The sequence below is a fragment of the Phascolarctos cinereus genome, unplaced genomic scaffold, assembly GCF_003287225.1.
Source record: "Phascolarctos cinereus isolate Bilbo 61053 unplaced genomic scaffold, phaCin_HiC Scaffold_4;HRSCAF=312, whole genome shotgun sequence".
Taxonomy (NCBI): domain Eukaryota; kingdom Metazoa; phylum Chordata; class Mammalia; order Diprotodontia; family Phascolarctidae; genus Phascolarctos; species Phascolarctos cinereus.
This window is the reverse complement of record NW_027555847.1, coordinates 573,677,785-573,704,613: the sequence shown is the minus strand read 5'-3', so window position 1 is coordinate 573,704,613 and position 26,829 is coordinate 573,677,785. Positions and strand designations below refer to the sequence as shown.

Sequence of the window (26,829 nt, the reverse complement as noted above, 5' to 3'; positions counted from 1 at the left end):
CTTGAAGAGGTAAAGGAAGTAAGGGATTGAAAAAAGTTTTCCTTTTTTAAAAATTTAAGTATAAAAAACCCACATAACTTACTTTGGAAAATTCACTAACCTCCTTTTAGCCAGTATGCAAATAAGAGTTACTTATGTGGTCACATACCCTTCTCTAACAGTTGGAATCCCTAAAGGGTAGTGGCATTTTACAGACATAGAGACAAATAACATTTTTTGGTTCAAGAAAACAGACGAAATCTGAGGACAAATTCTTAATATCTTCTGTCAATAGCAGGCCCAGGTAACCCAGAATCATAAACAATAATTGTTGCTTTTAGTTCATTTTTTAAAAATGCCCTCCACTTAAAGCATTACCTTCAGAAATTATAAGTTAACATATATGTCAGGAGGACACATTCTCTTCTTAGGAGCCTCAAAAGAGAAACAGAAATAGTCTTGGAGTATAACTTGTCAATGCAAAGACCACAGCCACCGCTACCACCTACTACTACCTGTTTTCATTCAATGATTTCAAAATCTAGACCCACAGTTTTGCCAACACATCATCTTAGAAGATACTGATACCACAAGCTTTTATAGGCAACATCACTAGATGAATGAGGAAGAGAAAAGAAGTTAGATGTTGTAAGCATTCTCTGTAGTAATATAAGTGCCTTCCATAGTACAAACACTCCAAATACTTAATAATTTCAGTAACTCTATGAACTCACTACTCTTCATCCTCCTTCCATTGGTACTGATCACAACACAGCCTTGTCTTCTCATCCTGGATGAAATCCTCCCATAAATTCTCCAAAGAGTATATATTTGGATTTATACCCCCAGCTACTTTCAAAAAAATTTAAAATGACTTGTAAGTCATTTAATTTAACATAATGCAAAACAGAATAAGGATAAGATTTAGTTGTGATCATCTAATTTCTCTTAGGCCTAGGAAATGAGTTTTCTGATAAATAAACCTTGGAGTCTCTTCCAACTCTAGAATTGTAAAATTCTGAGATTTTAGAGGAAATAAAAAAAGTAGCTTGTTACTTTCCTGAACTGATTATTACAGTCCAACACTGAATTTTGTTCTAAGTTTTCTGGAAGCCTAATTTAAAAATATCTTCTGTTACCTAGTTTTCATTTTTTTGACTGAAGAAAACACACAAGTTCATGTGTAATGTCAAACATTTTCCTAAAACTAAACTCAAAAAATTTGTTAATGGAAGTTCACAAATAAGTAGCATTGAATAATAGTATTTTCATTTATGGTTTTGCTGAAGACAGAGGATGTATTAACTCCTTACAAAGCCAGAGATAAAAGCCAGGAAGAGGGTATGATTGAAGTCTGTCACTCTATCACTGTATATCAATACCTTGGGTTGCCCTCAGAAAACTGAATTGACTGTAATCCAGTGCTTGCCAAAGGTTTCGTTGAAGCACCTGATATTTGAGAAAGATAACATTGGGGAATGTTAACTAGTTTCTATAACATCTCCCTTATATTGGTAGCTCACCAAAGATCAAGATCTTAACTTAGCTTCCTGAAGAAATGTCTTCACAAAGATATGGCTTAAAGTTTGCCGTCAAGATTTCTGTAAGGATTTCTAGAGGATTAGAAAAAGAATTTTTGTTTTGTATTTTGAAAAACCATGCTAAACTAGTAAACTCTATATGAGAAGCCACATAGTAAACTCCTTGAATTCATTCAGTGCCAGGAAAAAGTTAGTCCCTACTGCCAAACTTGTATGTTCTCTTTTTATCAAACAATAAGACATATACAACACCATTTGTTTCCCTCTTTGCCTTAGCTACCAAGAAGCTAAAAGCTAAATTCAGTACACAGCTGCAGTCCAGTGTGTCTGCTAACATCTATTTTCCTGCCGCTTTTAATATTTTTCTGTTTTTAATTGCATAGGGTTTTTTTAAAATGTTTTTAACTTTATAAGCCCACTCAAATCATTTTTGGAAGTAAGAGGATTTTAAATCCTAAATGAATTGTGTTTCTAACTTATGTTCACTTAGCATATGTTTTTAAAGTAACTTAAAAATTTTCTATTTCAGAGAATAGAATTTAAAGCTCAAATCTTTATTTTGTTCATAGTTTGGTTCTTTTTAAAAAAGTACCCAGTACATCTCAAACTATGTGACAAAGTGGTAATCATCAGAACAATTTGGTACTGAATAAGAAATAGAATGCCTAGGTGGCACAGTGGATAAAGCACCAGGCCTGGAGTCAGGAAGACCTGAGTTCAAATTTGGCCTCAGACGCCTACTAGCTGTGTGCCTTTGGGCAAGTCACTTAACCCTTCTTGCCTCCGTTTCCTCATCTGTAAAGTGAACTGGAGAAGGAAATGGCAAACTTTTCTGGAATCTCTGCCAAGAAAACCTCAAATGGGGTCAGAAAGAGTTGTATACAACTGAAAACAACTGAGCAACAAAAGAAATAGAGTGGTTGATCAATGGAATAGGTTAGGTACACAATAAACAGAAGCAAATGAGCACAGTAACCTAATATTTAATAAACCCAAAAATCTAGCTATTTGGGGCAAGAACTCACTATGTGACAAAAACTGCTGGGAAAATTGGAAAGTAGTCTGGCAGAAATTAGGCATTGATCAACATCTCAAATAGTATTCCAAGATAAACTTAAAATGGGTATGTGATTTGGACGTAAAGGGTAATATAAACAAATTAGGGGAACATGGAAGAAATTACCTGTCACATTTATGGATAGAGGAAGAGTTAATGACCAAACAAGAGTTATAAAGATTTACAAGAGGTAAAATGGATGATTTTGATTACATAAAATTTAAAAGTTTTTGCACAAAGACCAAGGCAGCCAAAATTAGAAGAAAAGCAGGAAACTGGGGGGCGGGTTGGGGAGGGGCGGGGAATTTGCATCAAGTTTTTCTGATAAAAGGTCTCAGCTCTTTTTGTGGTGGCAAAGATTTGGAGACTGAGGGGAGATGCCTATAAAAAGTGAGTGACTGAATGGGTTATGGCACATGAATGTGATGGAATCCTATTTTGCCGTAAGAAACAATGAAAGGTTCCATTTCAGGGAGCCAAGATGGTGGAGTAAGAAGTAAGTCACTCTCACCCTCCCTTATTAACCTCTGAAAGCCCAAAAAATATCACCCCAGGAAAAATGCTGGAACAGCTGAACCAGCAGAAATACAGGGTGCAATCATCTTGTAGCCCAGGAAGCTTAGGGGATTAAAGGGAAAGGCCCCTCTCGCTCTGGGGTAGGAAGAGCAGTACAAAACAGGAGGTGTCCTAGCAAGCTAACAGAAAGCCCCACCTCAGCATATTAGGGGGAAATCCTGAACCCCAGGATGGTGGAGCAGGCAGGCATCAAGACTCTTGAGTGCCTCAGTAGGGGCAAGGGAACCAGCAGAAACCCTGGTGCCTCAGCAAAACTCTGGGAAGCACAACTCCAAGAGGGAAAGCTCTAGGGTGAGAGATAACCTGCAGCAGCAAAACATCCCTGTGCAAGGCCTGGGTGAGCAGATGTGCTGCAGGGCAAGATTCCACACCTTTATCACTAGAGCCCGGTGTTGCTTATTCCAGCCCAATGCCAGGTAAGCTGCCAGAACCCCCAACACAAAAAGTCAGTGACCAAACCCTAGGCCCCCAGCACAAGAAGCTTAGGTCAGTGCCCCCTGCTCTCCAGCGTGAAAGCTCAATTTTTTTTTTAAGTCAGGAAATAAGCAAACACCATGAGCAAAAAGAAATGTATAACCATAGATTCTTATTATGGGGTTGGGGGAGATCAAGATAGAAATTCAGAAGAGGACAACATTGTCAATATACCCACATCTGAAACCTCACAAGGGAATATGAACTGGTCTCAAACCCAAAATGCCTCCTTGGAAAAGCTCAAGAAGGATTTTAAAAGTCAAATAAGAGAGGTAGAAGAAAAATTGGGGAAGGAAATGAGAGATATGCAGGAGAGAGTCAATAGCTTGGAAAAAGAAGGACAAAAGTGTAGAAAGCAAGCACTTAAAAAATACAGTGGGCCAAATGGAAAAAAAGTACACTGAAGAAAACAAATCCTTAAAAAGCAGAATTGGCCAAATGGAAAAGAAGGCACAAAAACTCCCTGAGGAGAAGAAATCCTTAAAAAGTAAAATGGGCCAAATGGAAAAGGAGGTACAAAATTTAATAGAAGAAAACAGTTCATTAAAAATTAGAATTGGGCAAGTGGAAGCTAATGACTCTTTAAGAAAGCCAGAATCAGTCAAACAGAAACAAGAATGAAAAAGTGGATGAAAATGTAAAATACTTAATTGGTAAAACAACTGACCTGGAAAATAGATCCAGGAGAGACAATTTAAAAATTGTTGGTCTACCTGAAAACCATGATGAAAAAAAGAGTCTGGACAGCATTTTTCAGGAAATTATCAAGTAAACTGCCCTGAGGTCCTAGAAACAGAGGGTAAAATAGTCTTTGAAAGAATCCACCAATCACTTCTTGAAAGAGATCTCAAGTTGAAAACACCAAGGAATATAGTAGCCAAATTCCAAAATTACCAGGTCAAAGAGAAAATACTTCAAGCAGCCAGAAAGAAACAATTTAAATATCATGGGACCGCAGTCAGGATTACACAGGACCTTGCAGCTTCTACATTTAAAGATTGGAGGGTGTGAAATACGAAATTCTGTAAGGCAAAGGAGTTTGAATTATGACCAAGGATCAACTACCCAGCAAAAATGAGCATAATCTTTGAGGGGAGGAGATGGACATTTAACAAAATAGGGGACTTCCAAAACTTCCTGATGAAAAGACCAGAGCGCAACAGAAAATTTGGTCTTCAAATACAAGACTCAGGAGAGACATAAAAAGGTAAACAGGACAGAAAAAAAAAGCATGTTATTAATAAGGGCAAACTATTTATATCCCTACACAGGAAGACGACACTTGTAACTTGAGAACTGTATTGTTATTACACCATTTAAAAGGGGTATACATAGACAGAGGGAGTGGGTAGACAGAGAAATCTAATTAAGTGGGTTAAATGGATCTAAGTAAGTGGATCTAATTAAGGGATTATACTGGGAGGAAAAGGAAGAAGGAAGCAGACAAGAGTAAATTACATTATAGGAAAAGGCACAAAAACCTATTGCAGTAGAGAGAAAGAAGGGAGGGAGATAAGCACTGTTTGAACCTTACTCTCATCTGATTTGGCTCAAGGAGGGAATAACACAATCAGTTAGGTATAGAACTCTAACTTGCCATATAGGCAGTAGGAGGGAAAAGGGGAAAGAAAATGGAGGGGAGAAGTAGTAAGGGTAAAGAGAAAGTAAAGGGAGGGCAGACAGAGAGGTGGTGGTCAAAAGCAAAACACTAGTGAGGAGGTAAAGAGAAAAAGGAGAAAGAAAAGAATAAAACAGGGAGGTGCGGGGATAGGATGGAGAGAAAGACACAGATAGTAATTATTACTGTGAATGAAGTGGAGAGCAAAAGGGGTTAAAGACTATAATCCTACAATATGTTGTTTACAGGGAACACATTTGAAGCAGAGGGATACACACAAGGTAAAGGTAAAAGGCTGGAGTAGAATATATTATGCTTCAACTCAAGTGAAAAAAGCAGGGATAGCAATCCTGATCTTAGACAAAGCAAAAGCAAAAATAAATATTATTTAAAAAGATAAGGAAGGAAACTACATCCTGCTAAAAGATGCCACAGACAATGAAATAATATCATTACTAAACATATATGCATCAAGTGGTGTAGCATCCAAATTCTTGGAGGACAAGTTCAGGGACATACAGGAAGAAATAGACAGCAAAACTATACTAGTGGGGGACCTCAACCTCCCCCTCTCTGAATTAAATAAATCTAACCACAAAATAAATAAGAAAGAAGTTAAGGAGGTAAAAAGAATTCTAGAAAAGTTAGATATGGTAGACCGCTGGAGAAAATTGAATGGGGATAGAAAGGAATATACTTTCTTGGCGGTACATGGCACGTACACAAAAATTGACCATGTACTAAGGCATAAAAACTTCATAGTTCAATGCAGAAAGGCAGAAATATTAAATGCATCCTTTTCAGATCGTGATGCAATAAAAATTATGTAATAAAGGGCCATGGAAAGATAAATTAAAAATTGATTGGAAACTAATCTAATCCTAAATAATGAATGAATCAAACAGCAAATCATAGAAAAAAATCAGTGACTTCATTCAAGTTCAATGAAACAGCATACCAAAACTTATGGGATGCAGCAAAAGCATTTCTTAGGGGAAGTTTTGTATCTCTAAATGCTTACACGAATAAAATAGAGAAAGAGGAGATCAATGAATTGGGCATGTAACTAAAAAAACTAGAAAAAGAACAAATTAAAAACCACCATTTAAATACCAAATTAGAAATACTGAAAACCAAAGGAGAAATTAAGAAAATTGAAATTAAGAAAACTATTGAACTAAAAAATAAAACTAAGAGCTGGTTTTATGAAAAAAAAAATAGATAAACCTTTGGTTAATTTAATTTAAAAAAAGAAAAGAAAACCAAATTACCAGTATCAAAAATGAAAAGGGTGAATTCACCACCAATGAAGAGGAAATTAAAACAATAATTAGGAAATATTTTACCCACCTATATGTTAATATATTTGACAATCTTAGTAAAATGGGTTAATATTTACAAAATATAAATTTCCCAGATTAATAAAAGAGGGGGTAAGATACTTAAATAACCTGATCATGGAAAAAGAAATTGAACAAGCCATCCATGAACTCCCTAGGAAAAAATCTCCAGAGCCAGGTAGATTTACAAGCGAATTCTATCAAACATTTAAAGAACAATTAATTTCAATACTATATAGACTATTTGGGAAAATAGGCAAAGAAGGAGTCTTACCAAATTCTTTTTATGATACAAATATGGTGCTGATGCCTAAACCGGGAAGAGTCAAAACAGAAAAAGAAATTATAGACCAGTTTCCCTAATGCATATAGATGCAAAATTTTCAAATAAAATATTAGCAAATAGCAACTTATCACAAGAATAATATGCTATGACCAGGTAGGATTTATACCAGGAATGTAGCATAACTGATCATATTAACAACAAAACTAATAGAAACTACATAATCATCTCAATATATGCAGAAAAAGCTTTTGACAAAATACAGCACCCATTCCCATTAAAAACACTAGCGAGCATAGGAATAAATGGAATCTTCCTTAAAATGATAAGTAGCATCTACCTAAAACCTTCAGGAAGCATCATATGTAATGGGAATGAGCTAGCAACATTTACAATAAGATCAAGGGTGAAACAAGGATGTCCATTATCAACACTGTAGTTCAATACAGTACTAAAAATGTTAGCTTTAGCAATAACAGAAGAAAAAGAAATTCAAGATATTAGAACAGGCAAAGAGGAAACAATGCTATCACTCTTTGCAGATGATATGATGATATACTTAGAGAATCCTAGAGAATCAAGTAAAAAACTCCTTGAAATAATAAACAACTTTAGCAAAGTTGCAGGTTATAAAATAATCCCACATAAATCATTGGCATTGCTATATATTACTAACAAAGCCTAACAGCAAGAGATAGAAAGAGAAATTCTATTTAAAGTTACTGTAGACATTATAAAATATTTAGGAATCTACCTACCAAAACAAACCCAGGAACTATTAAACACAATTACAAAACACTTTTCACACAAATAAAGTCAGATCTAAATAATTGGAAAAACATCAGTTGCTCGTGGGTAGACAGAGCTAATATAATAAAAATGATGATTCTACCTAAGCTAATTTACTTACTCAGTGCCATACCAATCAAACTAACAAAAAATTATTTTATAGAGCTAGAAAAAATAATAACAAGATTCATTTGGAATAACAAAAGGTCCAGAATATCAAGAGAACTAATGAAAAGAAATGCTAGGGAAGGTGTCCTAACTGTTCCAGATGTTAAATTGTATTATAAAGCAGCAATCATCAAAACTACTTGGTACTGGCTAAGACATAGAGTGGTGGATCAGTGGAATAATTTAGGTATGCAAGACACAGTAGTCAATGACTATAGTAATCTACTGTTTGATAAACCCAAAGAATCCAGCTTCTGGGACAAGAACTCGCTATTTGACAAAAACTGCTGGGAAAACTGGAAAAGGGTATGGCAGAAACCTAGGCATAGACTAAAATCTTACACCATATACCAAAATAAAGTCAGAATTGGTTCATGGTTTAAATATAAAGGCTGACACCATAAGGAAGCTGGGAGAGCAAGGAATAGTTTACCTTATCAGATTTATGGAGAACAGAAGAATTTATGACCAAACAAGAGATAGAGAACATTATGAAATGCAAAATGAATAATTTGATTATATTAAATTGAAAAGTTTCTGCGTAAGCAAAACCAATGCAACCAAGATTAGAAGGAAAGTAGAAAATTATTTTTACAACCAGTGTCTCTGATAAGGACCTCATTTCTAAAATATGTGGAGAACTAAAAAATACAAGTCATTCTCCAATTGATAAATGGTCATTTTCAGATGAGGAAATTAAAGCATCTATAGTCATATGAAAAATGCTAAATCACTATTGATTAGAGAAATGCAAATCAAAACAACTCTGAGGTATCACATCACACCTATCAGATTGGCTAACATGACAAAACAGAAAAATGACAAATGTTGGAGAAGGTATGGGAAAATTGGAACATCAATGCATTGTTGGTGGAGTTGTGAACTAATCCAACCATTTTCGAGAGCAATTTGGAACTATGCCCAAAGGGCTATAAAAATGAACATACCCTTTGACTCAGCAATATCCCAAAGAGATCATAAAAAAATGGGAAAAGGACCCACATGTACAAAAGTATTTATAGCAGCTCTTTCTGTGGTGGCAAAGAATTGGAAATGGAGGGGATGCCCATCAATTGGGGAATGGCTGAATAGGTTGTAGTATATGAATGTAATGGAATACTATCGTGCTATAAGAAATGATGAGCCGGCAGACTTCAGAAAAATTTGGATGGATGTATGGATTGATGCTGAGTGAAGTGAGCAGAACCAGGAGAATGTTAATACCCAGGTTGTGCAATGACTGACTTTAATAGACTTAGCCCTTCTCAGCAATGCAAGGATCTAAGACATCTCCAAAAGTCTCTTAATGGAAAATGCTGTCCACATACATCCAGAGAAAGAACTGTGAAGTTCAAATGCAGATCAGAGCATACTAATTGCTCTTTTTTTTTTCTTGTTTTGTTTTGTTTCTTCTTTCTTGTGGTTCCTCCTATTGGTTCTAATTCTTCTTTACAAAATGACTAATGTGAAAACATGTTTAATAAGAATGTATATGTATAGTGTATATCAGACTGCGTGTTGTCTTGGGGAGGGACGGGGAGAAAAATTTAAAGCTCAAAAGCTTATGGAAGTGATTGTTGAAAACTAAAATAAATTAATTTTTAAAAAAAGAGATAAAGGAGATGGTTTCAGAAAAACTTGGAAAGATCTATATGAACTGATGAAAAGTGAGCAGAACCAAGAGAATAGTCTATACAGTAACAATATTGTAAGGGTAAACAGTTGTGGAAAAACAATAACTCTGATCAGTACAGTGATCCACTACAACTCCAAAGAACTCTAGACGTAGAAGGCTATCCGCCTCCAGATAGAGAATTAATGGTCTCACAGTGCAGATGGAAGAACATTTTTTTCCCTTTCTTTTTTTTTAAACATGCCTAATAAATATGTTTTGCATGACTTCATGTGTATAACAGGTATCATATTTCTTGCCTTCTCAATGAGTGGGGAAGGAGGTATAGAGAGGGGGGAAATTTGGAATTGAAGATAAACAATAAAATTTAGATTAAAATACAAGTACCCAGTAGACCCTTGAGGTGCAGGAGTTTTATTAATTTTTTTTCTTTTTGTCTGATTTTCTTTGTGAAACACCAAATAATTAGCATATTAAATATTATGTTCTTGTTTGAAACATTCTACAAGGTGTTCACCATTTCTAAGGAATTAGTGCCTCGTGTGTTGTCTAAGATAGTGGAAGCTGTTTCTGAAGAGCTAAGTCGACTGATGCAGTGTGTTTCATCTTTCAGCAAAAATGGAGCTTTGCAGGTACCTAACTGTTCTAGTACATAGCCATCCACATTCAGATGTACAAAAATGTATTTGTGGTAGAGCAGAAGCAAGAAAAAGAGCAAAGAATAGTACTTACATTTTGATTCCACATTTCATTTCAAGTATTTTGCCAGTATTAATTCACTCCTCTATTGTGTGTGTCCTCTATTGTGTGTGTGTATAGGTGTACATGCATGCACATGTGCATAGGTTTACCTACATTACATGCCTTATTCAAGATGCCCAGTGAGTCTTGATATAGATAAATGTGAAGATTTCTTAGTTTTTCCTAGATAGAGTTTAAGTTTGAAAGCAAATATACCTTATCCTCCAATCTGGGATATTACTATCTATCCTAGTAAGAGAGATCCTGTCTTAGAAAATTGCCTAGGAAAAAGTCACATCAGCTTGGGAAAACCAAATTCTGCCCTAATTTATTAAACCTTTGTTGATCTGTTAGATTAAGAAGCCTCAAATTCTACTATTAAGCTTTATTCCTGTGGTTTGAGCCAAAGTGTTTTATGACATTTTAGAATTCAAATATCCCTGATAGGAGAGACACTCATTAGCCTTGTCAGTTATTAACATCTCATGTGCATGAGTTTATGAGAGCCTTTCATGAGAACAAGGTTTTAGTTGGGGAAGAAAAGCATGTTGGGTGACATGGAAGAAATTGTAGAGGACATGAAACATTCAGAATTCCTCTGAGCTGACCCTGCTTCCTCATTGTCCGAGAATCTGGATTTGAATCTCAGCTGTTGCTGTGTACACTGGCCTTCAGAGCAGGTTACTCAACCTCTCTGGACCTCAGTGTCCTCATCTCTAAAATAAGATTGCAGTAGATGTTCTCTAACATCTCATCCAGCTTTAAATCTGTGATACTCGGATCAATTCTCTGAATTGGTAATTCCCTCACTTCCTCCCCAGCAAAACTGTATGGCTGATAACAGAGTATTTGGAGCTTGTTGAGATTATTTGAGTTTTAACATTGCTGTTAGGGAGTGATTTTTTAAAAAATTTACAGTAAGCACAACTTATTATATAATTGACATATTTTATAGGTTGATTAAAATATGTAGTTAGAATTCAAATTGAAATTGTTAAGAATTTTTAGAGTATACAAATAAGTCTGCTTTTGTGATCAATTTTAGTTTTACAGATATCTAGCTGAAAGTTTTACCTTATTCTCTGTTTATTTTTAAAGTTTTTTTCCTTATATCCTTTTTGTGCATACACTATAACCTAAATAATAGAAATGGGGATTGGCACATACATTTGTTCAAGTTGCCTGACTTTATTCAGAATTCTAAAGCACTAAAAACTGAAACTAAACGATTGCTTTCCAAAAAGAAAAAGTTTCATTAAAAATATATCATACAACATTAGCAGCCTGATTTTTGGTTAACAAGAAATTCTAAGAATTGTATTATTTTCTTCTTAATTCAAACTTTAAGAGTTGTCCATGTCCCAGAAGCTGTTCTATGTATATATAATAAGCTCCTTGAGGGCAGGGACTATTTCTTTGAAATACTCTTTTTCAGCACTTTGCACACATAATGCATTCCTACAGAGAGTTCGGAACCAGTGAGGGTGCCTGCTTCATTGCAGACTGGCTTATGACTGGCTTTCCAAGCTATTGCACTGCCATGTGCTCACTTAGAATTTAAAACTGAGTTATCTTTGGAGATTAAAGTCGATATGCCTGACAGGTTATAGGTGTGAGGAAGTAAAGTCAAACCACTTCCTTCTCTGTAGAGGAGGGGAGAAATCAGTAGCCATGGTTCAGTTTCCTGCTTCTCACAGCTCAGTTGTGCTTTTTTTTTTAATACCAGCAGACAATGAATACATATAGCTAAAAAATCACTCCACAGTTATATTTTGAAAGCATCAGAGAGATAAGAGGCATCTTAAAGAGGATTGTTCATCTAGTCTTCCAACTGGTAACAAGAGAACACCTAAATGGTTCTTCTTTGCAACCAAAGGAAAGGTTACCAAAGCACATTTCTTTGGTTTTCTGCAAAAGATCTCATCCTTTGTAGGTTACCATACTGGTGGGTATATAAGAAGAATCAGTGCTTTGTAAATCTGCAGTCATTCTTTTGCCACTTAGGTGAGTGACAAATTAAAGAATACAGGGAGCTTTAAATCCACTATTGAACCTGTTATGTGAAAGGATGTTTGATTCTTTTAGTTTGTAAGATTAAGAGCGCTTTTTCATCATGTCTTTTATGTTTGACAGAAGCACATTTATGTTATTTTTGTCTATATCTTGTCCTTAGGCAAGGCTTGAAATCTGTGCTCTGAGAGATACTGTGGCCGTTTACCTAACACCTGAAAGCAAGTAAGATCCCCTGTTTTCTTATTCCAGATCAATAACACAAAATGTTATATTATAATAAAATGTGTTTTGCCTCAGTTGAAATCCTCACCAAAGATAGCTGAGCATCCAAAGCAAACCTTCCTGTGCAATGGAATGTCTTCTTAGCTGGTGCTTTGTTCAATTACAGGTCTGGAGCTGTTAAAAAAAAAATTTATGCAAAAATTGAGGGTGAAAAGTTTAATTTTTTTTTCTTTTAATATCCTCTACCTGATCACTAGGATCACCACTGAAGTAGCAGAGCATTCTTTGTTTTATAGAGCTTTCATGGAAAAGAGAAAATAGAAAATGAATCTAAAGCTCTATTCATAAGAGACCCTAGAAAAGAAGACTCTTCATGGGTTGCACATATTGTCATCTGAAAGGAGGAGCCTTGTGGTTTGTCTGTAAAATCTTTGTAGTGGAAAATTATGTTCATATTTAGCCTATTAAAGTAGAAGTCAGCCTTTTCTACTGTGAATTTGTCTGTAAATAAACTAAACCCTAGGGCTAAGCAGTCATAAAATTTTCCTCTTTGTATAGATTAAAATTTTCCTATTTTTCATTGTTGCATGTGAAATACTACCTTTTTTTGAAGTTTCATCTGAATTATTATTTTCTCCATCACTTTCTTAAATCTAGACATTTAACAAAACAATAAGCCATGCCCTGATTTTTAGCCCGTAAGAATTTCTGAAGTATAAATGTTCACACTGAAAATTTAACGATCAGCTCTTGTGAGCCACAGTGAGCTGGTTTTAGCAGAACCCTGCATGAAACTTCTTTTTTTTAAAATAGAGCAACTGAAGCAGAAATACTACCTTTTGATTGTTAATGTACCTGATAAACCTAAGAGCTTATCCGTATATTGTTGTTGTTCTAATTTTGAGACTAGGTCTCCCTGTATTGTCTCAGGGACTGAATCCCACTACTAATGGACTGGTTCACCACACTTTAGGTACCTCCCCCCCTGCTCCCAAAGGTTCACCATTTGGATGCCAGATTTAGTACAGGTACCTGATCAATTTTATCCCTGCTACAATTCAGAACTCCTGAATTTGAGATTTCCTTCCAGCCTCAGCCTCCCAGGAGCAGGGATTAAAGGCTTGCACTGCCACACCTGGTTATAAATTTCTTAAGAATCTATTTTTCTTCTTATAGATGACTACCAAGTTCCCAGACTGTCACTCTTGAGAGAATTATGCTCTGTATGATTTTTTTATTTGTTAATTACTTTTCCTCCAACTACTCTTAATATAATTTTTTTTAACTTCTAAGGTTTTTCAAAGGTAATATGCTAATTCATTTACAACCACTATATGAAGAAGTATTATAAGTCCATGATAAATTGTTATATAGTTATATTTTGTTGTACATGTAAAAACATGTTTTAATCTTCCACATTATTTTTCTACAATGTATTTTATCTTCTTGCCTGAACTAAATTTCTGACTTTTAATATTTCTCCTCAAATGAGTAAATGAGTCAAATTATCAACAAGCATTTGTTAAGCACTTAATATGTGTCAGGCATTGTACTAAGCAGTGGGGATAGAAATAAAAAGAAAGATATGACAGAGAAAGCAATAATATTGCAACCAAAACCTATAATAATTCATGTTTATATAGGGCTTTACCATTGCAAATTGATTTTTATATATTCACAACCATCCTGTTTGATTAGTAATATAAATAGTATGCTCATTTTACAGATGACCAACCTGATACCCAGTGATTTAATCATTGTCATGTAGCTAATGTGCCAAGGATTTGAACTTAGGGTTTTTAGTTGCAAGTTCAGACCACTCTCCGTTATACCATACTGCCTAAAGAAACCCAATATTTACTTGATGTGTATATGGATACTTGGTGTGACTACATATATTTGACTATCTAGTTTTCACAATTGTTTGCCCATATCATTTGTGCCTGTAACTATTAGGTGCCCTGGGTAGCATTCTCAAAAGGATTATGGCCTTTATTGATTTTTTTCTTATTTTTGTTTGATTATAATTTCCCCCTGAAAAAATGTTGTTTACTTCATAGCCCATAGGCTTCATTTAATATCTTTTCAACATCAAGAATTTTCAGTGGTCATAGATATCGTCGGATTGAATACTGGACCTGGAGTCAGGAAGACCTGAGTTCAGATCCTGCCTCAGATGCTTACTCCCTGTGACCCTGGGCAAATTACTTAACTTCTTCATGTATAAAATGTTGAGACAGTATGGAATGATGGGTAAGGTGCTAGACTTAGAGACAAGAAAAGCCTGAGCTCAAATCTGATCTCTGATAAATCTAACCTGAACACTTCATCAAACTTCTCTGTTTCCTTGGTCAGTAAAATGAAGAGATTAAACAAGATGACCTCTGACATCCCTTCCAACTCAAATTCTGTGATCCTGTGATTTATGATCTGATTCATATTTGATCCAGAATAGACACAAAGAAATATGCCTTTATGCAGGCCCAAATATGTGCAAATCAGTGCTTTTTTAAGTTTTCCAAAAAAAGAGAAATTCATAAAATTATGAAGCAGGAAGGAACCTTAAAGATAATCTAATGAAACCTTTTTTTACAGGAGAGGAAACTTAGGCCTAGAAGAATCAATTAAGTGATTTGCCCAAGATTATAACTAGTTAATATCAGAGCCTGGACTAGAACCTAGATATACTGACTCCTTGGATCATGCTTTTTTCACATCATGGCTCTTCTGACTCACTAAATAATCTCTCCCGATGTCCAAAAACTCTCAGGAATTTCTTCTACCTTACCTCTACAATGGACCCTTGATATAATTTTGAGACCGTTTCCTTTTATCCTAGCTTTGAGGGAGGAAGGAAAGTGGGAGAAAATGAGAGAGAGACAAAGAAAAAGAGTCCAACCCCTATTGTTATTACAAGAATTATTTTATCCCGAACACCTTTATTGAAATGAATCTTAGCCTTTTTAAAGACATCTTTATAGCTTCCATCTGTAGCCCAAAATTGACCAGTATTAGAGGGATGATTATTGACTGGTCCATATGGTATAAAGCATGAGGCCAGCCTGCATGGTGCTCCTATTTTTAACTGGAGTACTTATTGCTGACTCATGGCCAGCCTAGAATCATCATCTTGGAGTCAGAAGGGACCTTAGTAATCCTCCAACCCATTACCCACAAGGTAACTCTCCTCTGTGGGTCTGTGGACGAGTGATTACCCTTGAATACTGTCCTTGAATACCTACAATGATAAGACGTGTCCTTTCTCCACTGAACGTCCTGGGAAGCTCTAGACACATCCCAGCCCTGCCATTTTCCAGCTTTGGGATGTAGAACAAGTTTCTTCATCTCTAAAATTGGAATTCTAATGATTGGGCCACCTACCTCATGGAATGTAACAATATGTCAGTTAAAGCACTTTATATCTATAAAACCCTGTGTACATTTAAGGAAAGTTAGCTATTCTTACATGGCTCTATTGATTAGGAAGTTCTTCCTTGTACTGAGCCAAACTGTACCTCTGACTTTGCTCCTGATTGGCTTGCTCATTTGTCATGCAGCCTCTCTTCCATCACTGCCTCCTTCAGCAGACCTTCCTGAGCTTGTTCTCCAGCAGGCCCCCGGGTTCTGTCCTGCTGTCTTGTCACCTAAGCAGGCAACCCTGCTCTGTATTGGTGTTATTCGCTTTTACTCCCTGGGGTGTTTTGCATTTGTCTTCCTGACCACTTCTCCATTTCACCGGTTACTTTGAGTTCTCGTTCTATATTTGAAAGAGCCAGTCATTTCCCCACCTCAATTCCTCCCTCCCGATCACCTCTGCCTGGTGTCATGAGCTCAGGGCTTATCTTTCACCATTCAGGTTACTCATGGAAATTTGACACCCTAGGCATGTCATAGCCCTGCAGATTACTTGTTATGTAGCCTAGGTGGAGGACTTACTGACCCATGATCCGCTCATGAGCCTGCAGAAAAGATAAGACTTCAACATCTTTACCTTCATTTTCCCTGGAGTCATATGACCCTAAACAAGTGTCCCCAGGCTCAGTTTCCCCATCTGTAAAATGAGCAGGGTGGACTAGATGTCCTCTGAGTTCCCTTCCATCTCTGTGTAAGTCCATGTCCTGCCTTACTCTTTAAGCGAAAGAGTTCGTGTGACAGAATTTCTGTGTTACTAAGGAGTGTCACCAATTTTTCTTTTGTTTCGTTTAAAGAAAGACCAATAGGAAGAGGAGTTCAGGAAACAGAAAGAATCTTGGTGATAAGGGGAACAAAGGGATAAGAGAGTGTGTAGAGTAGAGAAAAAAGGGAGCAGTGGTAATTAATACTCCTTAGTGAGGTGGCTATGCTGATAAGGATGGTACCACTGCTACCAAGTGATTTCTCTAGCTTCAGCTCCAGTGACTCCTTGAAATGTTCTATTCCTCTAAAAAGATTTGTTTTCTTTATCCTCATCCTCAATTTAAGAAACAGTAGTATAAAATACATTTCCCTGGCTTTATTGATAAGGCTCCTGAATAAGCCATTCTGAGGTAGGTTAACATAAATTATATTTATCCCTTCTTCTCATTTACTAAGTGCCTGGCACTTAGTAAGCACTACTGCTTTTTTATTCATTCAAAAGGGGATGAGTTCTAACTTGTTCTCTAGGAAACTATACAGAGTAATCTTATTCTCAAAATGCTTTCCTTTTTCCTAGTGTTTTGCTACTTGTAACAATAATTATAACAATAATTTCAAAATATAGAGATCAAAAATAAGAGAGGAGAATTATGTAGGAACAGTATGAAATGCCATATATCATCCTTTTTATCTTTTCTGTTTCTGGAGTCATACTGAGGATGTTTGTAGTGAGCCAATAGGGGATTAATGCTTCAGCTACATTAAGCATTTTTCTTACTTACTTGTGCAAAAGTCTGTAGAACATTGAATATTAGCAGTATAAAGACCTGTCTCAGGACTGTCTATCTGAATTCCATTGAAAAAGATAAGAACAGATGATGATGATGTTGATGATGATGATATATATGTATATATATGCATATATATGATATATAAAATATATCATTTATATATATGAATATAAAATACATAAAATATATGTAATATATAAAATATGTTTCGCAAAGTATTTTACATTTATTATCTAATTTCCTCATAATAACTTTGGGAGGTAAATGCTACATGTCTTATTGTTTCCATTTTAGAGATGAGGAAACTGAAACTGAGAGAGGCTAATAGAAGTTAAATTTAAGGGTCTTATTTTTTGGCTCATTCTTTTTCATGTTTTCCAGTATTTCTTCAATACTTCAAGAATCTGTGATTTTGCTGCAGTGGGTGCTCCTATCACTACCTGAGCCTGGAACTCCTCTACCCCAGACTAGGGAGTTTTTAGAAGTTGCTGTAGCTGAAGTTCAGTGGGTCCTGCCAGAGCTTAGTTGGCTCAGTGGACTTTGGTGTTTTGTTTTATTTTGTTCTTTAGATAACTTATTATTTATTTGTTTTCAGCTGGGGGGATTTTCAGGTTTTCTCCCTCTCTTCCACCCCTCCCCCACCCACTGAGAGCAAGCAATATATCAATTATATATGCAAAATCATGCAAAACATATTTCCATATTATCCATATGAAAGAAAGAGAGAAAGAAAGAAAGAAAGAAAGAAAGAAAGAAAGAAAGAAAGAAAGAAAGAAAGAGAGAAAGAAAGAAAGAAAGAAAATATAGAAAATGAGAAAATTATACTACAATTGGAATTCTGAGTTCATTAGTTCTCTCTCTGTAGGTGGATAACATTTTTTAATCATGAGTATTTTGGGATTGTCTTGAATCGTTGTGTTGATCAGAGCAGCTAAATGTTTCATAGTTGATCAACATTACAGTACTGCTTTTACTGTGTACAGTAATCTCCTGGTTCTGCTCACTTTGCTTTGTATCAGTTCATGTTTTTTTGGTTTTCATCAGGTTTTCAGGTTTTCCCATGTTTTTCTGAAACCATTTCCTTCATCATTTCTTACAGTACGATAGCAATCCATCACAGTCATATGCCATAACTTATTTATCCATTTCCCAATTGATGAGCATCTCCTCAATTTCCATTTCTTTGCTACCACAAAAAGAGGTACTGATACATATTTTTGTACATAGATCCTTTTCCTTCGATCTCTTTGGGATACAGATCTAGTAGGGGTATTAATGGGCTAAATGGTATGTATAGTTTCCAGAATGGTTGGACCAGTTCACTCCTACCAACTCCTACCAACAGTGTTTTAGTGTCCCAATTTTTCTACATCCCCTCCAACATTTGTCATTTTTCTTTTCTGTCATATTAGCCAATCCTATAGGTGTGAGGTGGTACCTCAGAGTTGTTTTCATTTGTCTTTCTCTAATCAGTAGTGATTTAGAGCACTTTTTCACATGACTGTAAAGAGCTTTGATTTCTTCTTCTGAAAACTGCCTGTTCATATCCTTCAACCATTTATCAATTGCATCTTATTTTTATACATTTAACTTAATTCCCTATATATTTGAGAAATATAAAAATTTTTATGTTATTTCATTGTCTGTTGTACCTTTTAGCAAAATGTAGTTTCCCTGATTTTCTCTTTTAATTGTTTATTTCTGCTATTGCTTTGTTTGAGATCATGATAGCTACCCCCTGCCTTTTTTACTTAAGCTGAAGCATAGTAGATTCTGTTCCAGCCCCTTATTTTAACTCTGTGTATGCCTTTCCACTTCAGGTGTCTCTTATAAACAACATACTGTTGGATTCTAGTTTCTAATACATTCTGCTCGCTGAGCTCATCCCATTCACATTCATAGTTATGATTACTGTGTATTTCCCTCCATTCAATTTTCTTCTGTTTATTCTTCTCTCTTTTTATCCTCCTCAAAAGTCTGTTTTGCTTCTGACCACTGCCTCCTTTAATCTACCCTCCCTTTTGTCATCCTACATCCCACCCCACCCCGCTTCTCATCTCTTATTCTCTTCCCCTTCTATTTTCTTTTGGGGTAGGAGATTTCTCTACCCAGCTGAATGAGTATGTATACATATGTGTGTATGTGTATATGTATGTATGTATGTATATATTCTTCCCTCTTTGAACCAATTCCAAAATGTGTGAAGTTCAAGCATTGCCCACCACTCCCCTATTTTCTCCTCCACTTTAAAAGCTCTTCCTTATGTGCTTCCTTCGTGCAAGAAAATTTTCCCCCTTCTGTCTCTCTCATTGCCCTTCTCCCAATGGATCCCTCTTTCTCATCCTTTTTTTTTTAGCTCATCCCAACATAATCAACTCATATTCATGCCCTCTATCTATGTAGACTCTTTCTAACTGCTCTAATCATGATGAAGTTTGTAGGAGTTACACGTATCTATCATCTTCCTATATGAGAGTACAAACAATTTAACCTTATCACATCCCATAAGTTTTCTATTTCATGTTTAGCATTTTATGCCTCTCTTGCAGCCTGTGTTTGAATGTCAGATTTTTCTGTTCGGTTCTGGTCTTTTCATCAGGAATCCTTGAAAGTCCTCTGTTTCATTAAATTTCCATTTTTTGCTCTGAAGGATTATGCTCAGTTTTGCTGGGGAGGTGATTCTTTGTTGTAATCCTAGCTTCTTTGCCATCTAGACTGTGATATTCCAAGCACTGTACTCCTTTAACACGGAAGCTGCTAAATCTTGTGTTATTGTGACTGTGGCTTCACAATATTTTAATTGTTTCTTTCTGGCAGCTTATAGTATTTTCTCCTTGGCCTGGGAGCTCTGGAATGTGGTTGTAATATTCCTGGGAGTTTTCATTTTGGGTTCTCTTTCAGGAAATGATTTGTAGATTCTTTCAATTTCTATTTTACCTTCTGGATCTAAGATATCAGGGTAGTTTTCTTTTATAATTTCTTGAAATATGGTGTTAAGGGTTTTTTTAATTATTATTATGGCTTTCAGGTAGTCCAATAATTCCTTTTTTTCCTAATAATTCTTAAATTATCTCTCTTTGATCTGTTTTCCGGGTCATTTGTTTTTCTAATGAAATATTTCCCATTCTCTTCTATTTTTTTCATTCTTTTAACTTTGTTTTATTGTTTCTTGATGTCTCGTGGAGTCGTTAGCTTCCACTTGCCCAAATCTAAATTTTAAGGAATTATTTTCCTCAGTGAGCTTTTGTACCATTTATTCTGTTTGGCCAGTTTTGCTATTTAAGGAGTTCTTTTCTTCAGTTAATTGTTGTACTTCCTTTTCCACTTAGCCTACTCTGCATTTTAAAGAGTTCTCTTTTTGTGGTAAATTTTTGTACCTCTTTGAGCATTTGGCCAACTCTGGTCTTTATTATTTTCTTTAGTATTTTATGTGCCTCTTTTACCAAACTGTTAATTCTCTTTTCATAATTTTCTTTAATCACTCTCATTTACTCTCCCAATTTTTATTCCACCACTCATTTTTTCTTTAATTCTTCCAGGAATTCTTGTTGGGCCTGTGTCTGGATAGCATTTTTCTTTGAGACTTTGGTTATAGCTGTTTTTACATTATTGTCATCTTCTGAGTTTATGTCTTGGTCTTTCCTGCCACTATAGTAGCTTTTTATGGTCAGACTCTTTTTTGTTGTTGTTATTTTCTTATTTTTCTAGCCTATTTCTTGGCTTTGAACTTTATGTTAAAGTTGTGCTCTGCTTAACCTGGGGTGGGTAAGCACTGTCCCAAGCTTCAGTCTTTTTGTGCACTGCTGTCTTGGGGTCTGCAAGTTTTCAGTGCTTCCAAGGTGATGTAATCTGGGGAGAGGTATGATCATTGCTCTCCTGGTCTGCACTTAGGTCTTTTTTTTTAAATTTTTTTAAAATAAATTTATTTATTTATTTTTAGTTTTCAGCATTCACTTCCATAAGATCTTGAGTTCCAAATTTTATCCCTGTCTCTCCCATGCCCCCACCCCAAGAGATCATGTGAATTGATATAGGCTCAACATACATATTCATATTAAGTCTATTTTCACATTAGTCATGTTGTAATTAGAACCAATGGGAGAAACCACGAGAAAGAAGAAACAGAAAAAAGAGAGAGCAAATAACATTCTTTGATCTGCATTCAGACTTCCTAGTTCTTTTTCTAGAGGTAGAAAGCAGTTTCCATCATGAATCTTTTGGAGCTGTCTTAGATCATTGTATTGCTTAGAAGAGCTAAGTCTGTCAAAGCTGGTCATTGCACAATGTTGTTGTCACTGTGTACAGTGTTCTGGTTCTGCTTACTTCACTCAGCATTAGTCCATACAAGTCTTTCCAGGTTTTTCTGAAGTCCACTTGCTCATCATTTCTTATAGCACAATAATATTCCATCACATTCATATACCACAACTTGTTCAGCCATTCCCAGACTGATGGATATCACCTCCATTTCCAGTTCTTTGCCACTACATCCCAGTGTTTTTGTTTTGTTTTGTTTTTAAGGCAGTTGGGGTTAAGTGACTTGCCCAGGGTCACACAGCTAGTAAGTGTTGAGTATTTGTTCTAAGACTGGATTTGAACTCAGGTCCTCCTGACTTTGGGGCCGGTGCTCTGTCCACTGCATCACCTAGCTGCCCCTGTCCCCTGTCTATCATCATCCAAACCATGTTCTCCTTGCCCCATTGCCCACTTTCTCATTTCTGTCAGCCTCAATCCAATGCCACCAATGTCCTACTCTCAAGCTACTCACCACCTCTCCATTTGGCTCTCTGGGTGCACTCAGGTCTTCACCCAGGAAGGGCCCCTGCTCCCTTGCAGCCTCAAGCACTAGTGCTCTTCTCTACCTTGGAACTGTAACCCAGAACTGCATATGGACAATAGAGTTGCCAGTCAGTGTCAGTTACACCCAGTGCCAGCAAAGGGTCCGCTGTAATCTCTTTCTGACCAATTGTCTAACCCCCTTACTGTCTCTTTGGCTGAGACCTCTTGAAGCTGCTGTTGCTACTGCCCCTGTTGCAGCCACCTCCAAGGCCCACCACTGGTGCTACTGTTGCTCCCACTCTAGTGTCACAGACTTCTTCTGAAGACCTCCTAAGTTGTGTTAGGCTAGAAAAATGTCTCACTCTGACCATTTGTTGGCTCTGCTGCTCCAAATTTTTATTTGAAGCATTATTTTAAAGTTGTTTGGAGGGGAATGTTGAGAGAATTTAATTGGGTTGCTGCCTCTAATCTACCATCTTGACTCTGCCAGCTCAATAGTCTTTGATAACCCCAGGTCACCACCACACAGTGATGAGGCTCTGGAGTAAGGACTTTGATAAAGGACCTTTTTCAAACATGCTTATTGTCTTGGTTTTTGCCCAGTGTTCCCGTGACTCCCCAGTCCTCCACAAATTATCAGTGAATTGGCAGCTGGTGGCCCTGTACATAAGCTTTTCAGATTCTAAAATGCAAATAAGGCCCTGTAAATTTGAATGGTACTTATCTAGCCTATTTGAATTGTCACTGGTAAGGTTTTCCCCTAATTCAGCTTTTAGTTTCCCACCGCCCAATTTCTCTTCATTGTAAACTATTTTTTGTAAAGCTCTAGGTTTTGATAGGCACTCAGTATTTCTGTCTTGTTGCTTCCATTTGTCCTGAGTTTTCCCTCCTCTCTAATAAAGCTTTTTCCTTTGTTCTCTTCTTACTGTTATATATTCTTTAATTCTCTTTTACCTTATATCTTTTCTAGTTGGATTTCATTTCCTGATTCAGGTTTTCTGAGCTTACTTCTCCAAGGCATCAGCAGTTCTTAGTTTTAATTCTGGATGATCTAGCCTCAGTTTTACTTTGGTAATAGTTCCATTTGCATGTCAACAGCTTTGCAATTCTTTATTATCAAGATGTCCCTGAAAATATACATACATTATTCTAGTCTGTTCAAAGCAATGTAAAAATGCTTTGGATTAAATATTGTTAATTTTTATGCTGCAGATCTAGTTTTAAACAAGCATTGGAAGCCCTGCCTCAACTTTCAAGTGGAGCAGATAAAAAGTGAGTTTTCTATTTTGGTCTTGTTTTTAATAAAGCTGTCCTCAGGAGCCAAGACTTTTGAGTCTCATACTGGTTGTTATTACAGACAAATCCCACATTAGTGGTTTGAATTATGGTGGAACATTATATAATTGCCAAACGTTACTGACCCATTCTTTCTGTTGAAAGTAATATTACTATAAATAATTGCTGTGTTGTATGTCAAGTTGTCAATTGTCATTAAATATAAATGAAAAATTTCTAGAGTAGTTGCTAGCACAGTGCCTATCAGATAGTAGGCACTTAATACATGCTTATTGATTATGAGATTTTTAAAAATTATGTTTCATCTTAAATTTACATGAAGCATGTATCAGATGACAGAATATACAATAGAACTTTTCTCTTATGCTTGGGGGTAGGATTTTGAAATTAGCTATTTTCTTATTTTAAGTGACAGTACTGGGAAATCTATAAGCTTACACCATAAGACTATATTATCTGATTCTGTTTTTAAGAATATAACATCTAGATAAATGTGAAATGGAGCATCACAATGAAATATAAAGCTCTGTGAGTTTTGTCACTCTATGGGCAGATCATTAATTTAAATTATCTTTTACATTGAAAAGAAAAGAGCATTGGTTATTTTTAATTCATTCAAATGTCAACAGCATAGTCAAATGTAGGTAAGTGTCAGTATTAAAGACAGGTGGCAAATCATAGCATATTTTGTGCCCTCTAAAATAACTGCTTCTTTTCAGAAGCAGAATGCTGTCATATTTATCCTCCAAAAATATGTACTTAAGAAAAGTATAAGTAGAAAATAAGGTATTGAAGAAGAGCAGGCTTTTGCTCTTTTTGTGGTGATGTTTTAATCACCACAAAACTTCACAAATGTTGTTAAGATAAGATTAATTCTCTCAAGCTGAACTTGAACTCTCCTGACCCAGGAGAGAACCTAGAACAGCCGAATCTCTTGATTGTCCAGGTTACTTCCACAGCTAAAGCCACAGAAACACAAATGTTTGCTTCCTTATCACACCATAAAGGGTTTGCCTAAAGTTATACAGTTATTGACAGAAGTAGGACTGAAACCTCTCTCTCCTGGCACATAGTTTTTCTGTTCTAATTCATTTTGCTCCAACACATGTGTCTTCAGAAAGCAGAATGAACAAAATGGTAAAGCACTAGTTCTAGAAGGGAGCAATCTGGGAGCGATAGATTTGCCCCTATTGAATTGTTTTCATCTGCATTATTACTAAGCAGTCTGTAATGAACTTTTCATTTACCTTTCTGAAAAATAACACAAATGAAAGCAGTGCAGCTGGGTTTACTGAAATGTTTTCTTGTGCTATTAAGCAGCCTCACTCCTGTCCGATTTTGAAGCCTCTCTCCTCCCTTTTAGGTTACTGGAAGAGCTCCTGAACAAGTTTAAAAGCAGGATGCACTTGCAGCTCACCTGTTTCCAAGCTTCTCCCTCTCCTATGTTGAAAACATAGATACACATCAAAGAACAGTCAGGTGAAGGCCAAGGGGCAAGACCCTTCTCTTTAAAGGTTGTTCAGATACTCAGTGTTCAAGCATTTGGATGGTTGAGCTTTTTCCTGATTGCAGCTTAGTGACAACCTGGCATGTGTTAGCCTTTGAAACAAAAGGAATCTTTTGAAATGCCCAAGTAGTGTTTGCTTAGTCATCTCTATTGGTTTGGGTCCCATCAAAATGGTAAAAATACCTTTTCAAAATAGACTTTTTCTAGCCATGTGTTGGATAGAGAATGTTGGATGAATTCTCTTTTTAGTGAGCGTACTCTTTAAATGAAATGAACTGTATGTTTGCTATATATTTCTCAGTGTCTCCTTTACAAAACTTTAAGTAGCAGAACTTTCATAAGAAGAAAAGAAATTGGGCAGGTTACATTTAGACACTTAAAAAGATTCAATCGTCCTAAGCTACCCAGCTGCACTTGTAAGCTTTATTTCATACAGATGGCCCTACAACATAATTCAAGTATGTGTTAGCAGAGATTGTAGGCTGCATAAAAACTGTCACATTTTGAATATATTTCATATCATTGTCTGTAGTCCAAAATACCCATGAATATAATTAACATTTTGTTGTCTGGTTTTTCTTTTTCACAGTACGAAAGACTAACATCTCATCAGTGTCACTTTCTCATTCTGACTTTACTCCAAAATTGAATTATATGTGTGTACTTAGTTCCTGAAAACCTTAATTAATTAATAGCTAATTGAATCTCAGTGGCCAAGTACTTGGCACCTTATTACCTGTAGGGACTTCCTTGGTAACCTTTACTCTCTCTCTTCAGTGTTGTTTAAAATTGCCATCTTCCCAAGGAACACAGAAGAGCCCACATGGCAGAGGGCAAAAACTACTGCTACTGGCTGTCTTCTACTCGTGTTCTCTGTTCCTTTTTCCTCTGCAGTTCATTTCATTTTTTGCCACACCATTGATCCCTTGCACTGTCTCAGCCTCAGTGGCCAGATGAGTGCTGGCCTGGCACTCTGGGTTTCTGTGGATTCAAAGCAAATGCATCAGTTTCAGAATGGTAAGAGTTGTGGATAATCATTTGTTCCAGTTGTCCCACATTCTGTGCTGACTTAAGAGATTACAGGAAAAAGGTCACAGTGACCCAGAGAAGTGACAAACTAATTCTGAGTAAGCTCTGGCCTTTAGCCTTCCTCACTTCATGTGAAAACTCACTTCAGAATATTTCAGTAATCTTCTACTTGTAGTAATCCCAGTAGAAACTGCAGAAATTTTTTTTAAGTGCTAAACATTACCCATGTCTTTACTAGTACGAAGAGATTTAAAGCCCAGTTGCCCATATGTACATTGGTAATTATATGAAACAGGTAAATGTCATTGTATTTGTTCATTTAGTATTTGTGGGAAAACAGCTGTAATAACTAGAAGTAAAAGTTTGATCCTTTAGAAATGTGGCTTATAAGGTATATTAAGCAATTATAGGAAACATTTTCACTTTTCTCTGTATGTACCTACTGTGGCTATGAATTAAATTACAAAAATGCAATCCTAGATGTTTCTGGTATTTTAATAGACTGGCACAGTTCATTGAACCTATAAAGAAACTATCTTCAATATAAAGTGCATTTAATTTTTTCCTCCTGAATTTCTTTCTGCATGTGTAAAGTAAATCAAATAACTTTTGATAACTTTAACTCTGTATTCCTATGTATACTTTGCTAGAAGCCTACTTCAGTACCTCATCATGGCATAGAAGTAAATCTGGGTTCTTAAAGGTTATGCTGTTGGAGCAAGAGCTCTAGTGAATCCTGCTAACCCCCCAAAAAAGCTTCAGTACATCTTGAAACATGTGATCTCTTTTTGTCGTTCAAGGACCAGCCTAAGGGAAGTTCCAAGAGGATCATCACTAGTAGCCTGGTCATCAACTGCTGAAGTTTTTTTGACCATAG

The 26,829-nt window shown here is 36.1% G+C and overlaps 1 protein-coding gene across 5 annotated transcripts in view; it reads left to right on the top strand.

The window, feature by feature from the left end:
- EXOC2 (exocyst complex component 2) overlaps positions 1 to 26,426 on the top strand; it is a 238,954-nt gene extending 212,528 nt beyond the window's left edge. For all 5 annotated transcript variants that reach the window (XM_020976652.2, XM_020976651.2, XM_020976649.2 and 2 more), the window contains 4 exons: positions 9,968 to 10,090; positions 12,373 to 12,434; positions 23,333 to 23,392; positions 24,780 to 26,426. In XM_020976652.2, the coding sequence (XP_020832311.2) occupies positions 9,968 to 10,090; positions 12,373 to 12,434; positions 23,333 to 23,392; positions 24,780 to 24,873 (339 nt within the window). In that variant the 3' untranslated portion in view covers positions 24,874 to 26,426. The remainder of the gene's footprint in view (positions 1 to 9,967; positions 10,091 to 12,372; positions 12,435 to 23,332; positions 23,393 to 24,779) is intronic.
- The last annotated feature ends 403 nt before the right edge of the window (positions 26,427 to 26,829 follow it).